Source organism: Micropterus dolomieu, linkage group LG19 (genome assembly GCF_021292245.1).
Source record: "Micropterus dolomieu isolate WLL.071019.BEF.003 ecotype Adirondacks linkage group LG19, ASM2129224v1, whole genome shotgun sequence".
Lineage (NCBI taxonomy): Eukaryota > Metazoa > Chordata > Actinopteri > Centrarchiformes > Centrarchidae > Micropterus > Micropterus dolomieu.
Window position 1 is genome coordinate 23,696,880 of NC_060168.1, and position 19,240 is coordinate 23,716,119.

The 19,240-nt window shown below is 39.4% G+C and overlaps 1 protein-coding gene across 8 annotated transcripts in view; it reads right to left on the reverse strand.

Moving 5' to 3' along the window:
- Window positions 1-19,240, reverse strand: part of atp8a1 (ATPase phospholipid transporting 8A1) — a 175,790-nt gene that overhangs the window by 26,687 nt on the left and 129,863 nt on the right. For all 8 annotated transcript variants that reach the window (XM_046030148.1, XM_046030146.1, XM_046030147.1 and 5 more), the window contains 6 exons: window positions 18,972-19,036; window positions 12,975-13,147; window positions 11,005-11,188; window positions 8,833-8,943; window positions 2,730-2,804; window positions 802-924 (listed from right to left, as the gene is read on the reverse strand). In XM_046030148.1, coding sequence (XP_045886104.1) covers window positions 802-924; window positions 2,730-2,804; window positions 8,833-8,943; window positions 11,005-11,188; window positions 12,975-13,147; window positions 18,972-19,036 — 731 coding nt within the window. The remainder of the gene's footprint in view (window positions 1-801; window positions 925-2,729; window positions 2,805-8,832; window positions 8,944-11,004; window positions 11,189-12,974; window positions 13,148-18,971; window positions 19,037-19,240) is intronic.

Here is a 19,240-nt window from a genome sequence, read left to right on the forward strand (position 1 = left end):
ACCCATCTGACCTTCCCTGCCCTGACCGCCATGGCCAATCCGTCTTTAATCCACCTCCATGCCATGCTAACCAGGTCACCACGCCTGTGAGGAGGGTCCGGGGCTCTGGCTCAGCAAGGAGAAAGGAGGAGACATCTTTATTACCAGCGGAGAAAAGCTAACCGACAGCCCCTGCAAACAGACAGAATAGGTCAAGCCAGGCCAAACTAGGCTACGGCTGGAGACCCACTGACTACAGCTGCCAGTTCACTGTGACAGGAGATGCATTAGTACCGAACATCAAGAGCGCAAGACAAAAACATCTTTTTAATGTGATGTTAATTGGTTGTAAGAGCTGGAACATTTGCCCTTTTGTGTGGAGGAGCACAAACTGAATTCTCAATTTAAGATGATAAAATGGATTACCAAATGTGTGATTGTTTAGCAGAACTAGTTCCCCTTTTAGAAGTTGAACATAAAATCATTTACCAGAGGTGATGAAGTGAGATACAGTGTGCAAACAGTAAATCAGACCATGGCAACACCACCAGCTCCAAAGACTACCAAATACGAAGTACTAGTACTAGCACCTTTAAATTCCAGGGACATTTGCCTGCTTTACTGCACTAGATCTGAAGAAATGTGAGAGCTCCCTATCATGAAATTATGTTATTGTCACTAAAAATAACAGGATAGAGGCCAGAAAAGATTTAAAAACTAATCAAGATAACTCAAAAAATAGAAAAAGCCATCTAAAAGTATTTAAATCCGGTCATGTGTAAATAAAACAATAAATATGCATGTGACAGAGACTAGTGTTACCTTGGTATTAAAGCCCATAGCATTTTGGGAGGTTTTGTAGAGTTCTGGGTATTTCAGCATATTCTCCTTCCTGCAGGAGCGCTCAAATATTCCCAGAGTGAGAGGAGGCAGAGCAGTGAATATCTGTACACAAACACAGAGAAACATCAGTGGTAAATTTGAGATGCACTCAGATTATTTCATGAAAATATTTCAATTTCCAACAAATTTAAACCACACAAATAATCACTTCTTTGTTTTAACTGCTAACGGATGGCATTCAAATATGTATTCTACATCATTAGAAAATCCATTCTTGACCTTGGGAACAGTTTGTGTGACAAAATGCAACTGAAAAGTTTCATGTTTGCTTTTTTTAAGCTTTCAACCACATCCCATGTCATGTGATAAAGCCCATGAGATGCAACTGAATGCTTTGAAAAATCTAGTGAGTACATCTTTGAGTTAAGATTTTTTAAAACATTGTTAATGATTACAATTACCAATATTATAGAGCAAATGGACAGTGTGGCTAACACACTTAAATAAATTCAAATGGCCGATCCACTATCACATGGATTAATTTGTAGTTTGTAATTATTTTTTGATCTGACTATACTCTCTAGGTATTAAAGGAAAGATATTAATGCAACTGAAAGCCAAAATCACTTTGCAAGCTTGATCACATTTCTAAAACTACTGTACATGCACAGTATAAATACTTTAACGTCTAATTCTTTTAAACTTATGAGAAATGCCTGTCTTAATCATTGCCACCATCTCCATACATTTATACACAAATGTCTATATATTATATCACTGAAAACCATTGACTTTAAAACCCTTCAGCGTTTCTTATTTTGACTTGGGCTTCAAGTCTGTTCATATGCAAAACCCGTCTCCAATGAACATCTGCAATGCTCTTGACTAAGAAACAGGTATTTAAGCTTAGCCAAAGTGTAATTTCTCAGTGGTGTTGTAATGTTGTTCTGTATAGCAGCTGCTGAGAGAGGAGTGATGCTATTGTGTGGCTGGGGTGGCTCGATGGGTCAGTTGTTGTGAGTTCCCTGCAGGCCCATCTGGAGTGGGAGTCTGCAGGCCTCAGTCTGCAGGAGCAGCGGGTCACAGGACATGCTCCACTGGGCTTCTTTCTTATTCACAGCCAGGCCCAGGAAGATCTCCATTGAGGGGTGGATTCAGCTCACTGCCTCCGACAGACTCCCACTGAGCCGGAGGAATGCACCCAGTTTTTTGATTAAGTGGAAGACCCTCTTCCCACCACCCAATACAGTACTGATTCTAAGGTTGTGGCTTATTATGAAATTAATGCAAGAGGCAGGGCTGTGGAAATGTCATTCTCACTTGACAGGCTTTCCCTCCCATAAATTACTTCCATTTGAGGCTGATCAGGAATGCAGGGAAATTTCAATTCACACTTCTCTCATTCATTTTTGTTTATTGAATTGAGTTGATTTTAATAAACAGTTTAAAGTTACACATCAACTCCTTGTGGGCTTGGTATTAAAGATCAGACTTGCAGATGCACATTTTCTCCTTCTACTTAATTCATGACAGATATGAAATATGAGTTCATTAGGAGTGGTCCCATTATAGAGCCCTGTGGGACTCTCTACATCAGCAGCCAGCTCAGTTGCTGCTCCATTCTTTCTATTCTTTTTATCATTCAAATGTAGCTGCCCTTGCTAACTACACTCTTTGGTGCAAGCAACGCTGTTGTTTTTTCGTATTCAGTACATAGTTTAGGGCACAGAGGGAATATGGACTTGACAACAGGTCATAAATAAAGGAGAAAGTTTTCAAGATGTTGATGACATAATCACGCAATAAAGGGATCAGTTTTGGGGCACCACGGCAAATCAGTTCAGTGTCAGAGACGGGGTAAAGGAGTAAAAGGGGCTCTTTAGAGAGTAAATTTCATTAACACTCACCACGTTGTACAAGCCGATGCACCAGCGTTCAAACAGGATCTGGCCTGAGAAGCCATTGACAAATGCGAACCAGATCTAAGTGAGACAAAATAACACAAAAAAAAGAGAGTAAGAACGCAGAAAGTAGTTAAATATAATCACAGATTTTATTTATTAAACAGTTTATGTTTAAGAGTTTATCATTTTTATTGAAAAACACAAGATGTCAAGGATGATTTCATGTCCAAAATACTCATGTCTACTTTTCCCATTACTTTGATATTAATTAGTAAGGCACTGAATTTGATACTGTAGGCTTTACTAAAACACTAAATATGCTTTCCATTAGTGATAGTGAGGGTGAATGGTTAGCGTTATCAGATTTGAGACAGGCTCACTGTGTCTACAGACTAACAATCCATTTTTCCATCACACTACATTCTTCATTGTCATATAACAGAGACTTCAGAGAGAGGCTGCAGAGTCTCTTATAATATGAAAAATATCAAAGAGAGAACTGCTCCTGCTAATATATCTTTAAAATGATCACAAGGGTGAGGCAACTTGCAATAATGTTATCGAATAAAGCAGGACAAATAAATGTTTCCTGTCAATTACAAAAAATAACTACATGATTCTAAAACTAACATGGTTTTGTTTGAAGTACTGACCTGTGATCAACATGTCATTAGTTTAACTTAGCCAGGTTTCAAATTCAGGAAAGGCAGAGAGGCCACAATAGAGCAGGAAAGCCTAGACCTCTAGATGCCACCTCCATGATGCAAATTGTAGACCGGATTCACCATGGAATAATACACAAACATATAGTAAGCCCACTATTTCCCTCCTTGATCTACCTGAAGACAAGTGGTTGACAGATGAGGTTTGTTATAGATAAAGATCTATTGATTATTATTATTATTGATTATTGATAAAGATTATTATTATTATAGGGGCAGAGTCAGGGCTGTGGGACTCTGAACGATGGAGACTTTGATATATTGTGTTAGGAAAGGGACAGAGAGGTAATGTAAACCATATGCTGGCTGGAGATGATGCTTATCACCATATCTTGATTAGTAATACTTATCTGAACAAAACAATGCCTTTAAGGTCAGGGCAGAGCACAGATATTCTAAATTAACAATATTGACATACAAGGAGAGCAGTTAAAATTTAGTATGTGGTAGGAAAAAAGGCATGAGTAAATTACTTAGCAGATTTGTCTGACACAATCTCGAGAAAAACTGCATATACAACATGAAAACTGCTTGTTTACTGACAATGAATCAGAAATTGTTCCTCACAGAGTTCTAATTTAACACTTAGTTGTCCAGAACCGGCTTTCCTCGCCCTAAATCTGTCAAGGAAACATCAGGGGTGCTGTGTTTTGGCTATTGCCAACCAAGCATTTCCCCGCTTCATTTAACTCCATTATGAAGGCATGAACTGCTACAAATTCTCAGATTGGAACAAAGCCTATATGAGGGCCCCACCCGCCGCTGCCACTCTCTACATGACCAATACCAATCTGCTACTGGCCATTCCAATTTAATCGTATAAGAGTATGCATGAAAACAAATGTCTGTTACCCCACCACCACCCTCAGACCCCCTTTCATTCCCTTGGTGGGTGCCTATAGATAAAGCTTGTGTTTATGTGTGTGCCCTCAGACCCTGCCCCTCATCTCCCCTTTCTGCCACACCCACCCATCACAGATCCCACCCTCCACTCCATCCGGTGCACTCTACCATGATGTAGTTTCTTTTATATGAGGGGGCCTGTTTTCAAATTCACGTGGGATGTTCAACCAAACCTGGAACCACGAGGCTCTGTAACCGTGAGAGTCAGAAGGTGTACAGCACATCTGTTGGCAGTGCAAGAATAGTTTTAGGTGTTTTGGGTCTTGGCTTGCTGAAATTACATTCAGATGCCGTTGCTATGGGTTATGTGTAGAGGAAGCCCAAGCCATGAGGCAGTTTCAACCATTAATGTGACTCAAGCAACGGTAACGAGAGGCTAGCGGTTAGGTCAAACTGCTGAATTAATTACAGCTCTGCCCAATGAGAGGCTCTGGGCTGATATATTGTTGTGCTAAGTTAAAAAAGGATCCTATTCATAGCATGTGGTAACTGCTTCTATGTGAGTGTTTTGGCCTGGTCCTTGGGGTCCCAATAGCTTCTCTCTTTTTCTCCTTCTCTCGTCTCTTGAGGGACAGATGCATTGATTTGCTCATTAGGGGAAGTACCGGGCAGGATTTTTCTTCCCCTTTTCTTCTCCTCATTGAGTGCCACTCAGCGGAGGGGTGTGGCTGGCCTCTCTCCCCGACTGCACATCATGAAAAACAGTAATGGAGGGAAGCGGGAGTTGAGAAAAGGGGGATTGGGCAGCGGCTAGCCGATAAGAAGACTTTATGCATATTCATCAGCGAATCAAAAATCACTGATTCCAAGGCTGCTCTGCGGGCCTTGCCTAGAAATGGCGATGGGTTGGAGGGGTGGGGGGAACATGACATTTGTCCCCAACAATGCAATTCCTGATACTCTTAAGCTTAGTATTGCAGAATTGCTAATGGAATTCATACACAAAGCAAGCAAAGAATAACGAGGGACATAAAGAGGGAGCTGATAAATATGCTAGAAATATGGGGGGCTACAAACATAAGCTGTCTTACAATGCCAGGCACGGCCTCTGCGGTTTCATTCAGCGTGCAAGCTTTGCTCTGCAACTCTGAGCCGTCTCTAACTACACTGAGCCGCACTGAATGAGCTTTCATGTAATTGCCTCATAAATGCCACTTGTCCATCAGCCCCCTCTGTAGCACCCTGGCAATGTGTCAATCAAACATGAGTGGCCAGCTGGAACAGCCATTTGAACTAAGTTGCTATGGCTTCCTTTGGAAAGGCCTCTTAGTTTGAATGTGGCTGAATTCAATCCTTTTCACTCCTGTTTTAGTTAATAGTGTAATTTGTAACAAAGTAAGAGCTATGAATTCTGCTTAAAGTTTGATAAGCAATGGGCCACATTGTTTAAAAAACATTTGAGTAATTATAACCGCCTTTTTCAATTATATAGACGTGCTCATGTTTCAAGCCTGATACAGCTTTAACTGTTCTTTAACTGATTAGGAAAAGGAATGCCAACCATAATCAACAGCATGGAGAATGCCAAAGGAAACACTGTGAAGCAGTTCCAGCTGTCAGTCAATCATCCACTGGAGTGGCAGCCTTACTTTCTGACTCACAATTAACCCTCAGTGAGTCACAATGATCGCACAACTGTTCAAAGAGCCTCAGACTAAGTTGCGCTCACATTCACTTTTTCCACAATAGCTGCAGAATCCTTCACCCTCCTACTCTATGTCTCTTAAAAGGAACCAAAGACCCAGTGGAAAGAGAGGGAGACGAAAAGAGGCTTAAACACAGAGTCTCCTAGTCCTGGTATTCAAATTGTAACACACACTGTACCAGACAATGGTGCGGTGAACAAAAAAGTTAAAATTCCCGTCAACATCTTCGATTCTCTCCTTGTAAGGTAGCCTGGGAGTCGACGAGAAAAACATGCAAGCACAAAAGTAAACCTATTAGTGCAACAAATGCAGCTTTTACCCATCCCCTGGGCTTGCTGGTGTGTTAGATGTCAGGGTCTTACAAAACAGGGACACTTGAAATATTGAAGCTCCCAGTGAAGAAATGTCCTATTATCTACTTGAATCCCCTGAAGGAATACGGGGAGAGGGAGAGTTATGCTTTCAAAGAGCAACAAAAGGTGTGGTAGAAAGAAGCTCGCCCTGCAGACAGAACTATAGATGTTATGTTCCAGTTGTAGGGGGAAAAAACACTTTTAAAAGGGACTTGGTATATTTCATAGAGGACCTTTAGAGGAATTTTGACTCGGTTTTGATGTGATCGTGGCATAAAAGTCCATTCAGGATTCAAATGAGGGGCAGAGAGGAAACAAATTTAATAAAATACAGCTGTTTGCATGGTCTTAAAGTTACATAATATAGACAGAAGTTTTGCCACCTCTTTTGGACTTAAACAGTAAATTCTGAGTTAGTGAAACACTGAAAAGTTCATGCATGGCTAAAACAGGGACAAAGAAATGAAAGAAATTCAACATTCAGGCACAGGTGAAATGTCATATGTATTCATATGTAATGTGCTACAGAAAATTCAAATTGAATTTTATTTTGGATCTGCATTATTTCACCTTATCTGGAAAAGGCTAACACGATCAAAGAGTTGCAAAACCTACAAGTACAGTTATAGCCTGGAAAGAGAGCGTCTGCCCTCTTTCACTTCAGGTCACAATGAGCCAGAAGCAGACATGCTGGAATGTAAAAGGTAGTCTTCTGATTCTCCATGGTATATAAACTAGAATGATGATGGAAAGGGGGATCAGAGGTCAAGTGTTACAGAAAGAGGATGAACAAAAGAGAATTTTAAAGTCCTTATATTTCCATGGCAGGTTATATGGCGATAATATAAAAAAAAACATGTGGCTGATTCTTTTTTTGTCACCGCATAGCATGGACAGGGAGCACTCTCCACATTGTCCCCCTATCACAGCGCAAAGGCAGAAGAAGTGTGTAAATCACTTGCTCTCTATGGCTATTGGGTCCCCCTCAGACATCATAAGTGTAAAGAGTGGGGGGACTATTTTTTTAAATGCCAGAGTAATTTCTTCTTCTTTTGTTCTGCTTTCTTATGTTCTGATCTCTTGGTGTATGTCCTTACTTGTCTTGTTTTTATTTTTCATTTATTCTGTTTGGTAAAGCCAAAGACAGTTTTCCACATTGCGGGTGCTAAAGTTCGTACCTAATAAACAAACAAAGTTGTTTATAATAATGGTATAATGGTTGGTAATTACATTAAATACAGTACAACAGTGTATCTCCATTAAATCCTCCTGATATTAATTGTGGGACAAAGTATGATCAGTAGTGACTTCTAATTTAGACTTTATGAAAAATGCAAAGCCAAAGTTGCTACTTCCATCAGACAAGTGCATGGCCAGTAGATCAAAACATCTGAACACTCCTGATGATAAAATTGCTGCTGATAGGAAGCACTTAACCTGTCTGGTCATTTTTGGTTATAGCTCTGAACCTGCAATCAGTACTGGGTCTGGTATCTTTCAAATGCCATCAAACTTACCGCACACCAACAGAACGATGTGCAAAACATGTGTGAACCTTCCTAACCATTATCCATTGAAGTGCAAGGAGAGTGGAGCTGAGTGGCTATGAAAAGCATTCATTACCTGCTCATGATTTATCATCCAAAGCAAATGTTCCTGGATTATCAGTACAGTAAAACTTTCATAATCACGGGGCAACATTCCCTTATGGAGACATCATGGTTCCCAGTTTTCATGTCTAAATAAAAGTTAAATATTGTCAAATCATCTGTCAGTTTATGAGATCTCAAACAATTGAGAGCATTACTATAAAACAATACAACTAAGTAGAAAGAGAAGATAACCTTTTTTTGTTATTCTGAATACTTAAATATTATCAAATAATGATACTGAGAAGATGCTGTGATAATTACCACAATATTAATCTATTGTTACCTACTTGTAAATAAGGGTTCTGCCTTTTATTTTTTTAGCATGTCCAATGTTATCTACATATCTCTTTATCTGCTGTTAACACAGTGTAATATGGTAAAAAGAAATGCGTAGCATTGCTAGTGAGATGGCTGTACTTGATGATTATTCAGATTAGCTGTGTGGATTAATATATTCCAAGGATCCAATAACTGCTGAAATGTAGACTTCCAGTTAATTAATTTCCCCGTCATTACTGAGTGTGTGTGTGTGTGTGTGTGTGTGTGTATGTGTGTGTGTGTGTGTGTGTGTGTGTGTGTGTGTGTACGTGTGTGTGTGTGCCTATTTGTTTGTGTATATTCTGTCTAGGTACGTCAAAACTCAAACCCTGGAGCCTCACAAACTGGCAGGTAATGTGAAGGGCCAGTCAACAGAAATACAAACATGGAAACTCTAACAAGGAATTTCTGCCTTTACCTAATAATGTCATGTGGACAAACCTCAATGCTTTGCATTCAGATCTGGCTCATTGCATGACTCCCAGTCTTAAGGGCTACTGTGTGAGACTTACTTCAATGATGTAGAGGACAATATTCTTGTAGAAGCAGTACAGGATACACTTGGCTACACGGTTGTAATTCCAGGCTCCATGGACGAGCAGCAGATTCTTCAAGTATTTGAACTGTGTGGGAGGGAAGTAAATGGAGGAAAATGAGAAAAGAAGATGAATGATTAGCAAAAGTCTGTGTACAGTACACTGTCTAATGGTTCCTCATGATCAGAGATCAGTGCTGGAACACTAAAGCAGTTACAGGAACTTCAAGATTAAAGAAAGCAGCAGCATTTTGTCTTCCCCCAGCAGAGAGGACTGATGAGGCACTGAGGCCAAAGTTCTCGCCAACACATTCCAGAAATTTCAAGTAAAAGATTGTAAGACCAAGCTTTGAGTTGTTAAAAATGGAGGAGTTCATACAGAGGTATTGGTCTCCAAGGGCTCAGCATAATAGTTAAATGGCTTTATAATTATACCACCATTTAGGGCCTGTTGTGAACTTATAATTTCAGTGTGATTTCTAACTGATAATAATAATAATAATAATAATAATAATAATAAGACAGCAGAACTTTGAAGTAAGTTTATCCTCTTAGATGCCAGTAAATTACTTAAACAAAGCACACAATCTATATCTGCATCCACTTGCCTTCTGACACAAGGAAAATTTCTTGAAATATCTCAGAAACTAGAGTGGGAGGTAGGAGGAGGAGAATTCAACTTATTTTGGGGGAACAGAAATTTGTTTATTTGAAGGCTTTCTTGTCTTTCACCATCACCACAGTATTCTTTGGTGAAATGACAGCAGGCGCCCCGAATGGTCTGATCAAACATTAGTTAACACAGACCTGAGCTGATGACAGACGGAGAGCAGAGTTGCCTATGCCCAAAGCCTCTTCACTCTCCACTTTCTTTAACAGGTAACTCTGGGCTATCAAGTATTAAATCACAGAAACCAGCTCCCTAAAAATCTAGAGCATCAGGATGCTCATCTGATACTTACAACATTATTATAAATCATGTATAGGAATAGAAAAACAAGTTACACAACCTCCAAGGATTGATTTCAGTTTGCAGTCTGCAAATTGCAGTTAATGTACCGTTACGCCAATCTACGGGAAACACCACTGGAAGTCTGAAAGTGTAATTTAATTTGATGAGTGGACACAAACTAAATGGATTATAAGAGGCCACCTGTATTTGAAAGACATATACTTTTACATGTCATGCCGATTGAAGGAGGCACTTAAGACAAACCCAAGTCTCTTGAACGGTAATTGCGTACTGAAGCACAGAGAGTGCACTGTGTTTTAGTCAACTATTTGTTTCCCATACTCTCAAGCCCTGTGGCTGTAATAGAAACATGATGTACTGAGCGGCGTGCTGTGTAGAAACAGAGGCATGATACAGGAACTGCAAGGCTTTTGTTTCTTATGGGTATCATATATCGATGCAGAGTTTCAGACAAACTGGTTACTGTATGGATGTTTTTAAGTAGCATTTTGCCGGGATCTTTTTCTGTATAGTTATGGTGTGAGCTGGGTGTCACCAGATGCCTGTTTTACAGGTGTTACTACTTCACTGTATAAGCTAATGCCCAGGCTGACATATGACCTATTGTTACTCAGAACAATGTGCCAAGCTATCACTAACACATATTACACTTGAGAAGACAATGACAGGACTGATAATTTGTGGAATTTGACCTTCAGAAGATAGAAATGGGCATGGATATCAGCGTATTGATGTCAAACTGAGGACATGCACCTGCAGATTCAAATCAAACTTTTAAATCAAATTTTAATCAAGATAAAATCACAATCTAAGTGCAAAGTGTAACATCTGGTGATCTAGTCTTATGGTTTTTATTGTATGTACATACTTTAGCTAAGGTGTCAGTGTGTGAATATTTTTATTCTTAAAGATTGTTTTCTGTTAATCTCTAATCACTGTCTGAATATTAGTAGCAGTTAAGTCTCACTATTTGATTAGATGCTTAAGTGCATTGGTTTGGTAATTTTCTCTGACCCTCTTTGACTACAAATAAGATGACATCAGGTAACTTGTTTAAATAATAAGTGGTAAAGTTCCTACTTTAGATATGTATAGTCTTCCATCTCCATCTACTAATGAGGAAACAACATACATAAATCAGTGTTATTCTCACTTGGTGTAAGCCATCGTGCTCACCTGGGCAATAGAGTAGTCAGAGGAGTTTGCTGCCTGCAGGCCCTCATTGCCCGAGATTCCCACACCAACATGAGCTGTCTGGATCATTCCCACGTCGTTAGCACCATCACCAATGGCCAGCGTGATCACCTTCACCTGTTTCTTTACCATCTCCACCACCTCTGACTTCTGAAGAGGAGATACTCTAAAAGGAGATATTACACAATGGGTATTTGATGAATTGATTTATGTTACACAACAAGTGCAATTAATGTAGTAATATCAGACTTGTTGAAATTGGTAATGCAACAGTACAGTATGCAGTGAAAAGGACAAGGCAAGACATACATTACAGTGAAGATAAGATGTGAATATATAGATATCACATGTCATTCAAAAATGTATTGTCCAGGAAATTCTTTTTCCTACTTTCCCAGTATTGGGCAGTATAATTGGGGTGTTCCCAAAATAATATTCATTCTCAGAAAAGTCTTGAGATCAGCACCAAAGCTCTTCCTTAATCCCCAGAAGCAGTGCTCTCATTTGACTCGGTGTCACATAATACGCAACTGTTTGACGGTGGGAAGCCAGTGAGGGATCATGTCTCTTGTTGCAGCATTAGTAACTCCTGTTGGTTGGAGGTGAATGGGTGAAGGTGAGATCTGGGTTATAGAGAGGCAGCTGGTGATGCCATGTTTATATGAGAAGGAACATGGCTGCCTACAGTGCCTATAGAAAGTATTTATCCCAAAGTTTTCATGTTTTTGTCTTGCAGCATTGAATCAAAGTAGATTTAAGGTGGCTATTGTTGTCTCCAATCTCAGCCTCTGGAGCTTGTAACTCCTTCAGAGTTGTGATAGGTCTCTCTTTCCATCACAAGTCACTTAGTTTATGAGAACAGCCTGCTTGCGGCAGATTGACACCTTTGCCATACTCTTTCCATTACTTAATAACTTATTTAACTGTCCTCCGAGGGATGTTCAGTGACTTGGAAAATTTTTTGTACCCATCACCTTGACTTGTGCTTCTCAGTCACCGTTTGGCAGACGGAGTTTCCATTGTCTTTTGCCACAATACTGACTCACCAAAATCTGGACCTGCCAGATAAAGGTGTATTTATACTACAATCAATCGAAACCCCTTGACTATATACAAGTGACCCCCATTTACCAGTGTGTGACATCTAAATCCACAGGTCTCCAGAGATGTTGTAATAAACTGCATGTCTGTCTTAAGCTGTTAAACTGTTAATGTGTATGTTCTCCATGGTTTAAGAGGCCTCATTCATGGTGTCTCTTAGTGCACAGAGTGTGCACAATCCAGGCAGAGTTGGGGGGGGGGGGGGGGGGGGGGGGGGGGGGGGGGGCATAAAACTTTAACGTTAATGCTCTAAGTCATAAGGGTTGCTGTTGTTCTGAAAACATGGTGCTGACTTCTGGTTCCAGACCCCGTCATGGTTGCTTGAGTACTTAAGTACCTCCTATTATTTATGTGGCAGGTCAACAGTGTACCTGCATAATGTTGAAAGTTATTCATAACTATCACACTTTTGAAAGTGCTGCCATAAAAAACACCCAATGACCTTTGTAGCAAAGACATAATACTTTGTAGTTCAATCATGGAGGCATTTCTAAGCAAAAATGCCTCACATTTCAGTTTCTCATTTGTGAGGATTTGCTGCTTTTCTCTGTTTTACATCATTGAAAAATGAACATCTTTAGGTTTGTGGGCTATTGGCCTGGCAAAACAAGCAATTTTATGACACCAGCCTGGACTCTGGGATTTTATGTTAAGCAGTTTTTACCATTTGATGACATTTTACAGACAAAACGATTAATCGATCAATCGTTAAAGACTTGAATGTTTCAACATCTACTTATTTTGTGTAGTGTTTTTCAAGTGCAGAAACAGACTCAGCATAGTAAAGTCTCTGCAATAAGTACAAATTTATTGTCTGAGGTTTATTTTATTGTTTCAAGAGTAAATCTTACCTGCAGCATATGACAGCTTTACAGGACAGGGCGAGGTCCAGGAAGTACTGTCGCACTCCGAATGTGAGAGCGTATTTGAGAGTCTTCCCGTCAATAATGAGAGCAAAGTCGTTCTCCTTGTAGAGGGCATCTCCCAGCATTCCACAGTGGTGGCTGAGTGTTTCCCTTGTTCTCTGTGTGATGGAAAATTATTTAATTAGCGTAATTAGTCATTATGATTTCAAGTTTCATAGAGTTTTAGTTGCTAGAGGAGATATGCACTGTTAGTTATAACTTACTTTTTTTTTATTTTCATTTGAGGACTGTTACTGTAAGGGCTGAGGTACATGGACAATTACATTTCATCTACCACAGTGGGACAAATGTCTTCCTTTCTGTTTATATAATACATTTTAAAAGTCAAACAATTAAACATATTTTGTACATTAACTCAATCCCTACAATTTGATGTACAACACCAAAGGCATTCATATCAAGAAAATATTTTCCCTCACATTCACAATAATAAGGTTAATTAATCTCTATGCAGAGATTTTAGCCTCTTTACTATTCACCTTGTCTCCAATTTATCTTAGTGTTAATAGATGAGACATATCTGTCCACTCTTCTTGCTAATACCAAACTGCTGCAGAGCAGCTGCTCTTGATATTTTAGATATTTATTGTGTTTCCCATGCTTATTACACGCAGACAGACCTCGGCTATGAGGTGATAACATAGACGAGTTCGGAGAATGGATCGTTTTTGCTTATACAGTATATACAGCTATGTTGATGAGTGATGATGAAGAGCCATAAATATGAGACTGACAAGAGGATTAACTGTCCTGGTATAGGGGCATGTGGACTGGATGGATGCAGTGGTGAGATCATCATTGTATTCATCATTCAATCATCTTCCCCACAGATGGTGAAGCCATTAAGAAATAAAAACAATTTCTGTGTAAAAACATTTTTTGATGGAAGGGTATTACATGTTTATTTTCATCAAAAAAGTAAAAAAAGTAAAAAATATTAAAATAAATAGACTTAGCTTACTTCCAATGTACAAAATATATAACAGAAGCACTTCTTGCAATAAAATAATATTGTGGTAGTATTCTAGAAGTGCACAGGTGCAAACGTTTTTTAAAAAGAGAAAGACAGACTTAAATGGGGCAGACACAAAGCAATGGTCTAATGCAAAGCATCAAACCTAATGTGTCAAGCAGATGCTCAAACAGCTGTAATCATTAAAAAATGGTGGCCATTCACAGTACTGAGGGGGGGAGTGGAGGGGTCCGATCTGGTGTAGAGGTCAGATATGTCAAAGCAGTCAGATTGTACCAGGGGGATCAGGCAAAGTTCTCTTGGCATAACAAAATTCTGAAACCCCAGCTTAAAGGAAATATTTAGAGAAAGGGGCTTTATGTTTCACAAAGTGAGAGAAGGAGAGTGAGAGACAAGCACAGAAAGAGATGATGGATTAACAGAGGAGAGAGACTGAGCAAGAGGATACAAGCAGAAAGCAGCTGCGAGGACTTAACCATCCCTGATGGGGTCTGTAAAACAGCACGGGATGGTGAGTAGTGGGCAGGCTTGTATGTATATGAATATATGTATGTATCAATGTATCTGTGTGTGTGTGTGTGTGTGTGTGTGTGTGTGTGTGTGTGTGTGTGTGTGTGTGTGTGTGTGTGTGTGTGTGCGTTTTTTTGCAGATATCATCGGCCGATATAGGCTACTTGCAGATATATCTGCATCAGCGTTTATAACAGTCGATATATGACTATTAAAAAAGAGAAACAGAGTCGGATCCTTCCCTCATGTCATGAGTGTAGCATAGTTTGCCCACCAGAGGGTGCGCTGCAGCTCCTCTGTTCAAAATACTGCAGCACCACAGAACAAAACATCAGCTGACTGCAGTCTATAGGTGTTATGCAGAGTTTTGCCTGCCTGCCGAGAATTGCATGCACCTCCAAATACTGCTTTTAAACGCTATAATATCCTTTGTGGGATTCATCAATGGTGATAAATGATTCAAAGTCAAAAAAACATTTAGAGTCGTTAATATTTTATTACACTTAGTAGAAGTCGCATTCATTAAGATTCAGCTAAAAGATGTGGTGATTACCACGTTTGATCTGTGAGCTAAGCAAAGTGTCTGAAAAGGACCTTAAGAGGTAGATGCATAATTCGGCAGAACAGATGTAGGCTACCTGGCAAGATTTGCATCCATCTCTTTTCTCAGCATAAATGAGCGTTACCAGCCGCAAGCTGCATGCAATTCTCGGCAGGCAGGCAGAATTTGGATACCGGAGCTACCAGGAGCTACGGTGAGTAGCTCTCAGTGTTCCCGCTGAGTTGGTCTTTTCTCACGTCAATTACATGACTTAAATAATAATAAAAATAGCCCTCATCAGTTTTCCTCTTCGGAGACAAGACTTGCTAACCCCCCGTTTTTCACTTCCCCCTCCAGGCTCAGCAGTGTGTTTAATGTTAAAGGAGACCTATTATACTGCTTTTCCCGTCTTATATTGTAGTTCTGTGACTCCTGTATGGCAGCTTTGTATGTTTCAAAGTAAAAGAAAAAAGTTTTTTCTTATATTGATTCTTCATGTAGGCCTTCATTTCAGCCTCTGTCTGAACAAGCTGTAGATGCTCCTGTCTCTTTAAGGCCCGCCTCTCAAAGCCCACTGTCTTCTGATTGGCCAAGACCTGAAGCATGGTACCAGGCTGATGTTGTTGCTAGGCGGAACAGGCAGACTGAGCGTTGCTATGCCATTAGTGTGGGAGCACATGACGATATATGGAAGGCGGCACCGTCTGGGTCGGTGTTACATAGAATGGAGCCGTAGGTAGAAAAAGCAGTTCAAAACAGGAGGAAACCTGAGGTTTTTGCTCACAGTGATTTCTTGTAAATGTTTGAACCTCATTTTTTTTAAACTTTGGCCATGTTTAACATGAACATCCAACATTATAACATTGTAGATAAGTCATAAAATGTGGAAAAGCATAATAGGTCTCCTTTAAGGTAACCTAGTGTAGGAAGCTACGCTGCTGACTGACTGAATGTAGATTTATTTCTGAAACAGTTTGGCAGTTTTAGCAACTGGTCCTCTCATTTCTCTCTACTTTATTACTTCTAAATATTTTCTAACATCGCCACCAGCAGATAATGCTGCCTGTTGCTATCTATCTAACACACAGTTGCGGGTCCTCGTTGTAGACAGTCATGTAGTATTAGATTAATTCTGCGTCACTGTATCATAGAGCAACAAGTGTGTTAATTTTTTTAAATATTTTATGTAGCATTGGATATAATTAACAGAGTGCAGGTGATAAACTAGATGTAGAAAGTAGTCATCATGGCAGATTATATTTAAGGTAATAACTACTGCATGACGAAATATATATATAAATATAATTATTTGCCTATGTAGGAGAGCCCTGTTTATCATTGTTATGATAGCAATGACATGAGAGATGATATATGGTTTTATAATTTTTAAAAGAAGCACTACATTGGTATTTTTTATAGGTTCTGTTTCGCTGGCCCCCACAATACATACACTATTTACATTAATGTTCATTAGTAGTACTACTCTGTAATTTAGAATAAATCAAATACTTTTAAAATGTTTTCTGTAGTTTTATACAATTGACTCTTATTTATCAAAACTTTTAATATATTTTGTTGTACTTTTGTTCAAAGTACTATTTCTAACAAAAACAATGTTTCTTTTTAAACTGCATTATGTCATGTATCTTGGTGAAGTCTCAACATAACAAATATTAGGGGTAATCTTTGTTTATGTTATGTGTTTCTTAAAATAAGGGTGGAAAAGAATATCGGCCGCTATATCAGCTAGCGGATTTTAAAATCCTCAAATATCAAAATCGGTATCGGACTTAAAAATCCTATATCGGTCGGACTCTACTTTATTCTTTCGCCAAATCTTCTGTAACTACGGAATTGGTCATCTGCTTCATGCTTACACGCATGCCCAGTGTACGTGCGTTTTCAGTACTTTTAATGTAGACGGAGATCAACTCTAAAACGCAGCTAAAACGCTGGTGTGGACGAACATCATATTTGTTTTAATTCTCTGTTTTTAAACTAAAATGGAGTAGTGTGGATGGGGCCTCAGATTGATTTCAGATGACATGTCAGTTTGTGCGCGTGTGTGTGTGTGTGTGTGTGTGAGTGAGAGAGAGATTTGTATAAGCCAGTACACCATTTGTATGAGAAAGAATTCACTTTGTTTGGGGCACAATCTATTCATCACATAGTGTGATAAGGAAAGTTTACCATTTCCTCAAGTAGGGCCCGCATTTCCCCCCTAATTTCCACTGAGGAATTCTAGCACTAATGCTAAATGTCTCCTCCTAAAGCTTCTTTGTTATGGCTTTAATGACCAGTTTAGCCTATGTGACTAGCTAGTGTTTGGTTTTGGAATGTGTATGTGGCATCCATTCAGAAATCCACAAGAGCTGCTCATAAAGACTGAGCTCCATTGTTGATACAGCCCTTGAGTGATATAGCCAACAGGACGTGACACTCATGATGTGGAATCTGGACATTTGTATCTGCAATGTCATCATCTGTCTACCGTTACTATTCTGACCTACATCTCACTGCAAGAACACCCCTACACAAACTGTCGAACTACAGTGTTTGGCCTACAAATGATGTTTTTCCAATTCAAATTGAAAGTGAATCAAAATACAGACAAATAACCTTTTATAGAGAAACATTTAAATAATAAGCCCCATCTATCTGTGACTGTACTTTATAAAGATTAATATATTAATGCTCAGAATTCTCCAAATGATGAAACACTCTGACTGGAAGACAAAGCTATTCAAAATGATCTAACACTACCTTGGAGACCAAGTTTCACATAGGGAATTTCAGTTCAAGTAAGATTTAGTACAGGGGATGCCTAAAACTTTGTCTTCCCTTTGATAACCATTTTTAAACAAAGCAAAGATGGAAGACAGGCTCCAATTACTCTACTTTTGCAGCACAAGAGCACTCAGAATTACCAGCCCTGGTGCCTGGTCCTCTGTTCACTGTGCCTCCGAAGCCTGGGTGGAGAGGTTTCTCTCTTCGCATTTTAACAAACCGCCTTATGTAAGCATCTGCTCAACCACAGGAGAATCGGAACTGACATTTCAAAGCGCCAGTCCGTGAGCTTTCTGAATGCACCGACCCTACATTTCTACCTCAACTTCATTTATCACGCTTAACGACTGGCTGACAGAGTGAAGGCCGTCCGTCATCACCCCCAAACGCCACCCTGCTGCTTTTCCCTCCTTCATCCACTTCTTCTCACCATTCCCCCCTTCTTGTCAGACAATCTAAACCCAGTTGAGTTTCTCCTTCATATGCGGTTCCTCTGCTGAGGTTTCTCCTGCTGGAAGTGCAGGGACTTGCCCTTTTCAATCTCAGAAACAACAGACAAGGATCTCCTGCCGGGGGGGTCAACAGACTTCTCTGCTGGGTGTCTTAAAGATGTTAAAGGCAGATTTGGGATGTGTGGTGACTGTGTGTGTGGAAGGCTCCCAGTGGCCTCGTCCTTTCAGTTTGGAGACATTTTTTTTCACAGGGATTGGGTGATGTTCTGGTGATATTTTTGCACTCAAGATCAGTAACAAGCATTTGAAAATATGTCTAAGTAATTGTTTTAATTTGTGTTCACACAAAGCGGAGAGAATTTTCCATGTATATAAAACTACAGTAGATATATAATGGGGGCAATATTGAAAATGCTGCATGAGGTAAATGGAAATTAGGTAACTTTGTTTATAGCACTGACATGGAGAAATTAAATTAGGATTAAATTGATTAACTGACCCAAGATAAGTGATTTAAGTGTAGATTAGAAGAAGCAACAGTGTTGGTAAATAACATTTTGTGAAACAGTGGTGAGCTTTATGTGCTTTGGTGAGGTTTTTGGTTCTGTGTGTAAGGAAGTCTGATGAATTTGTGAGAAAGCAAAATGCTAAATACTCACATCAAGAGTGTCTTCATTGATCACAAGCATGCCCATGTTCTTGGTCAGTAGTTTGCAGGAATGTCCTACAGAAAAACAGAGAAACAGAAGATGAAATTCAATGTTTTATAGAGCAGATGTATTAGACTTGAAAAGACTGGAAAGTAAGAACATATGTACGCAGGAAATGCTTAAAAATGTATAAATACATAGATAAATTAAATTACCACTAAAATACTATTGTAGTTCACTTTAGTTTTAATAACCTCCTTTGGCTTGATAACTTATCT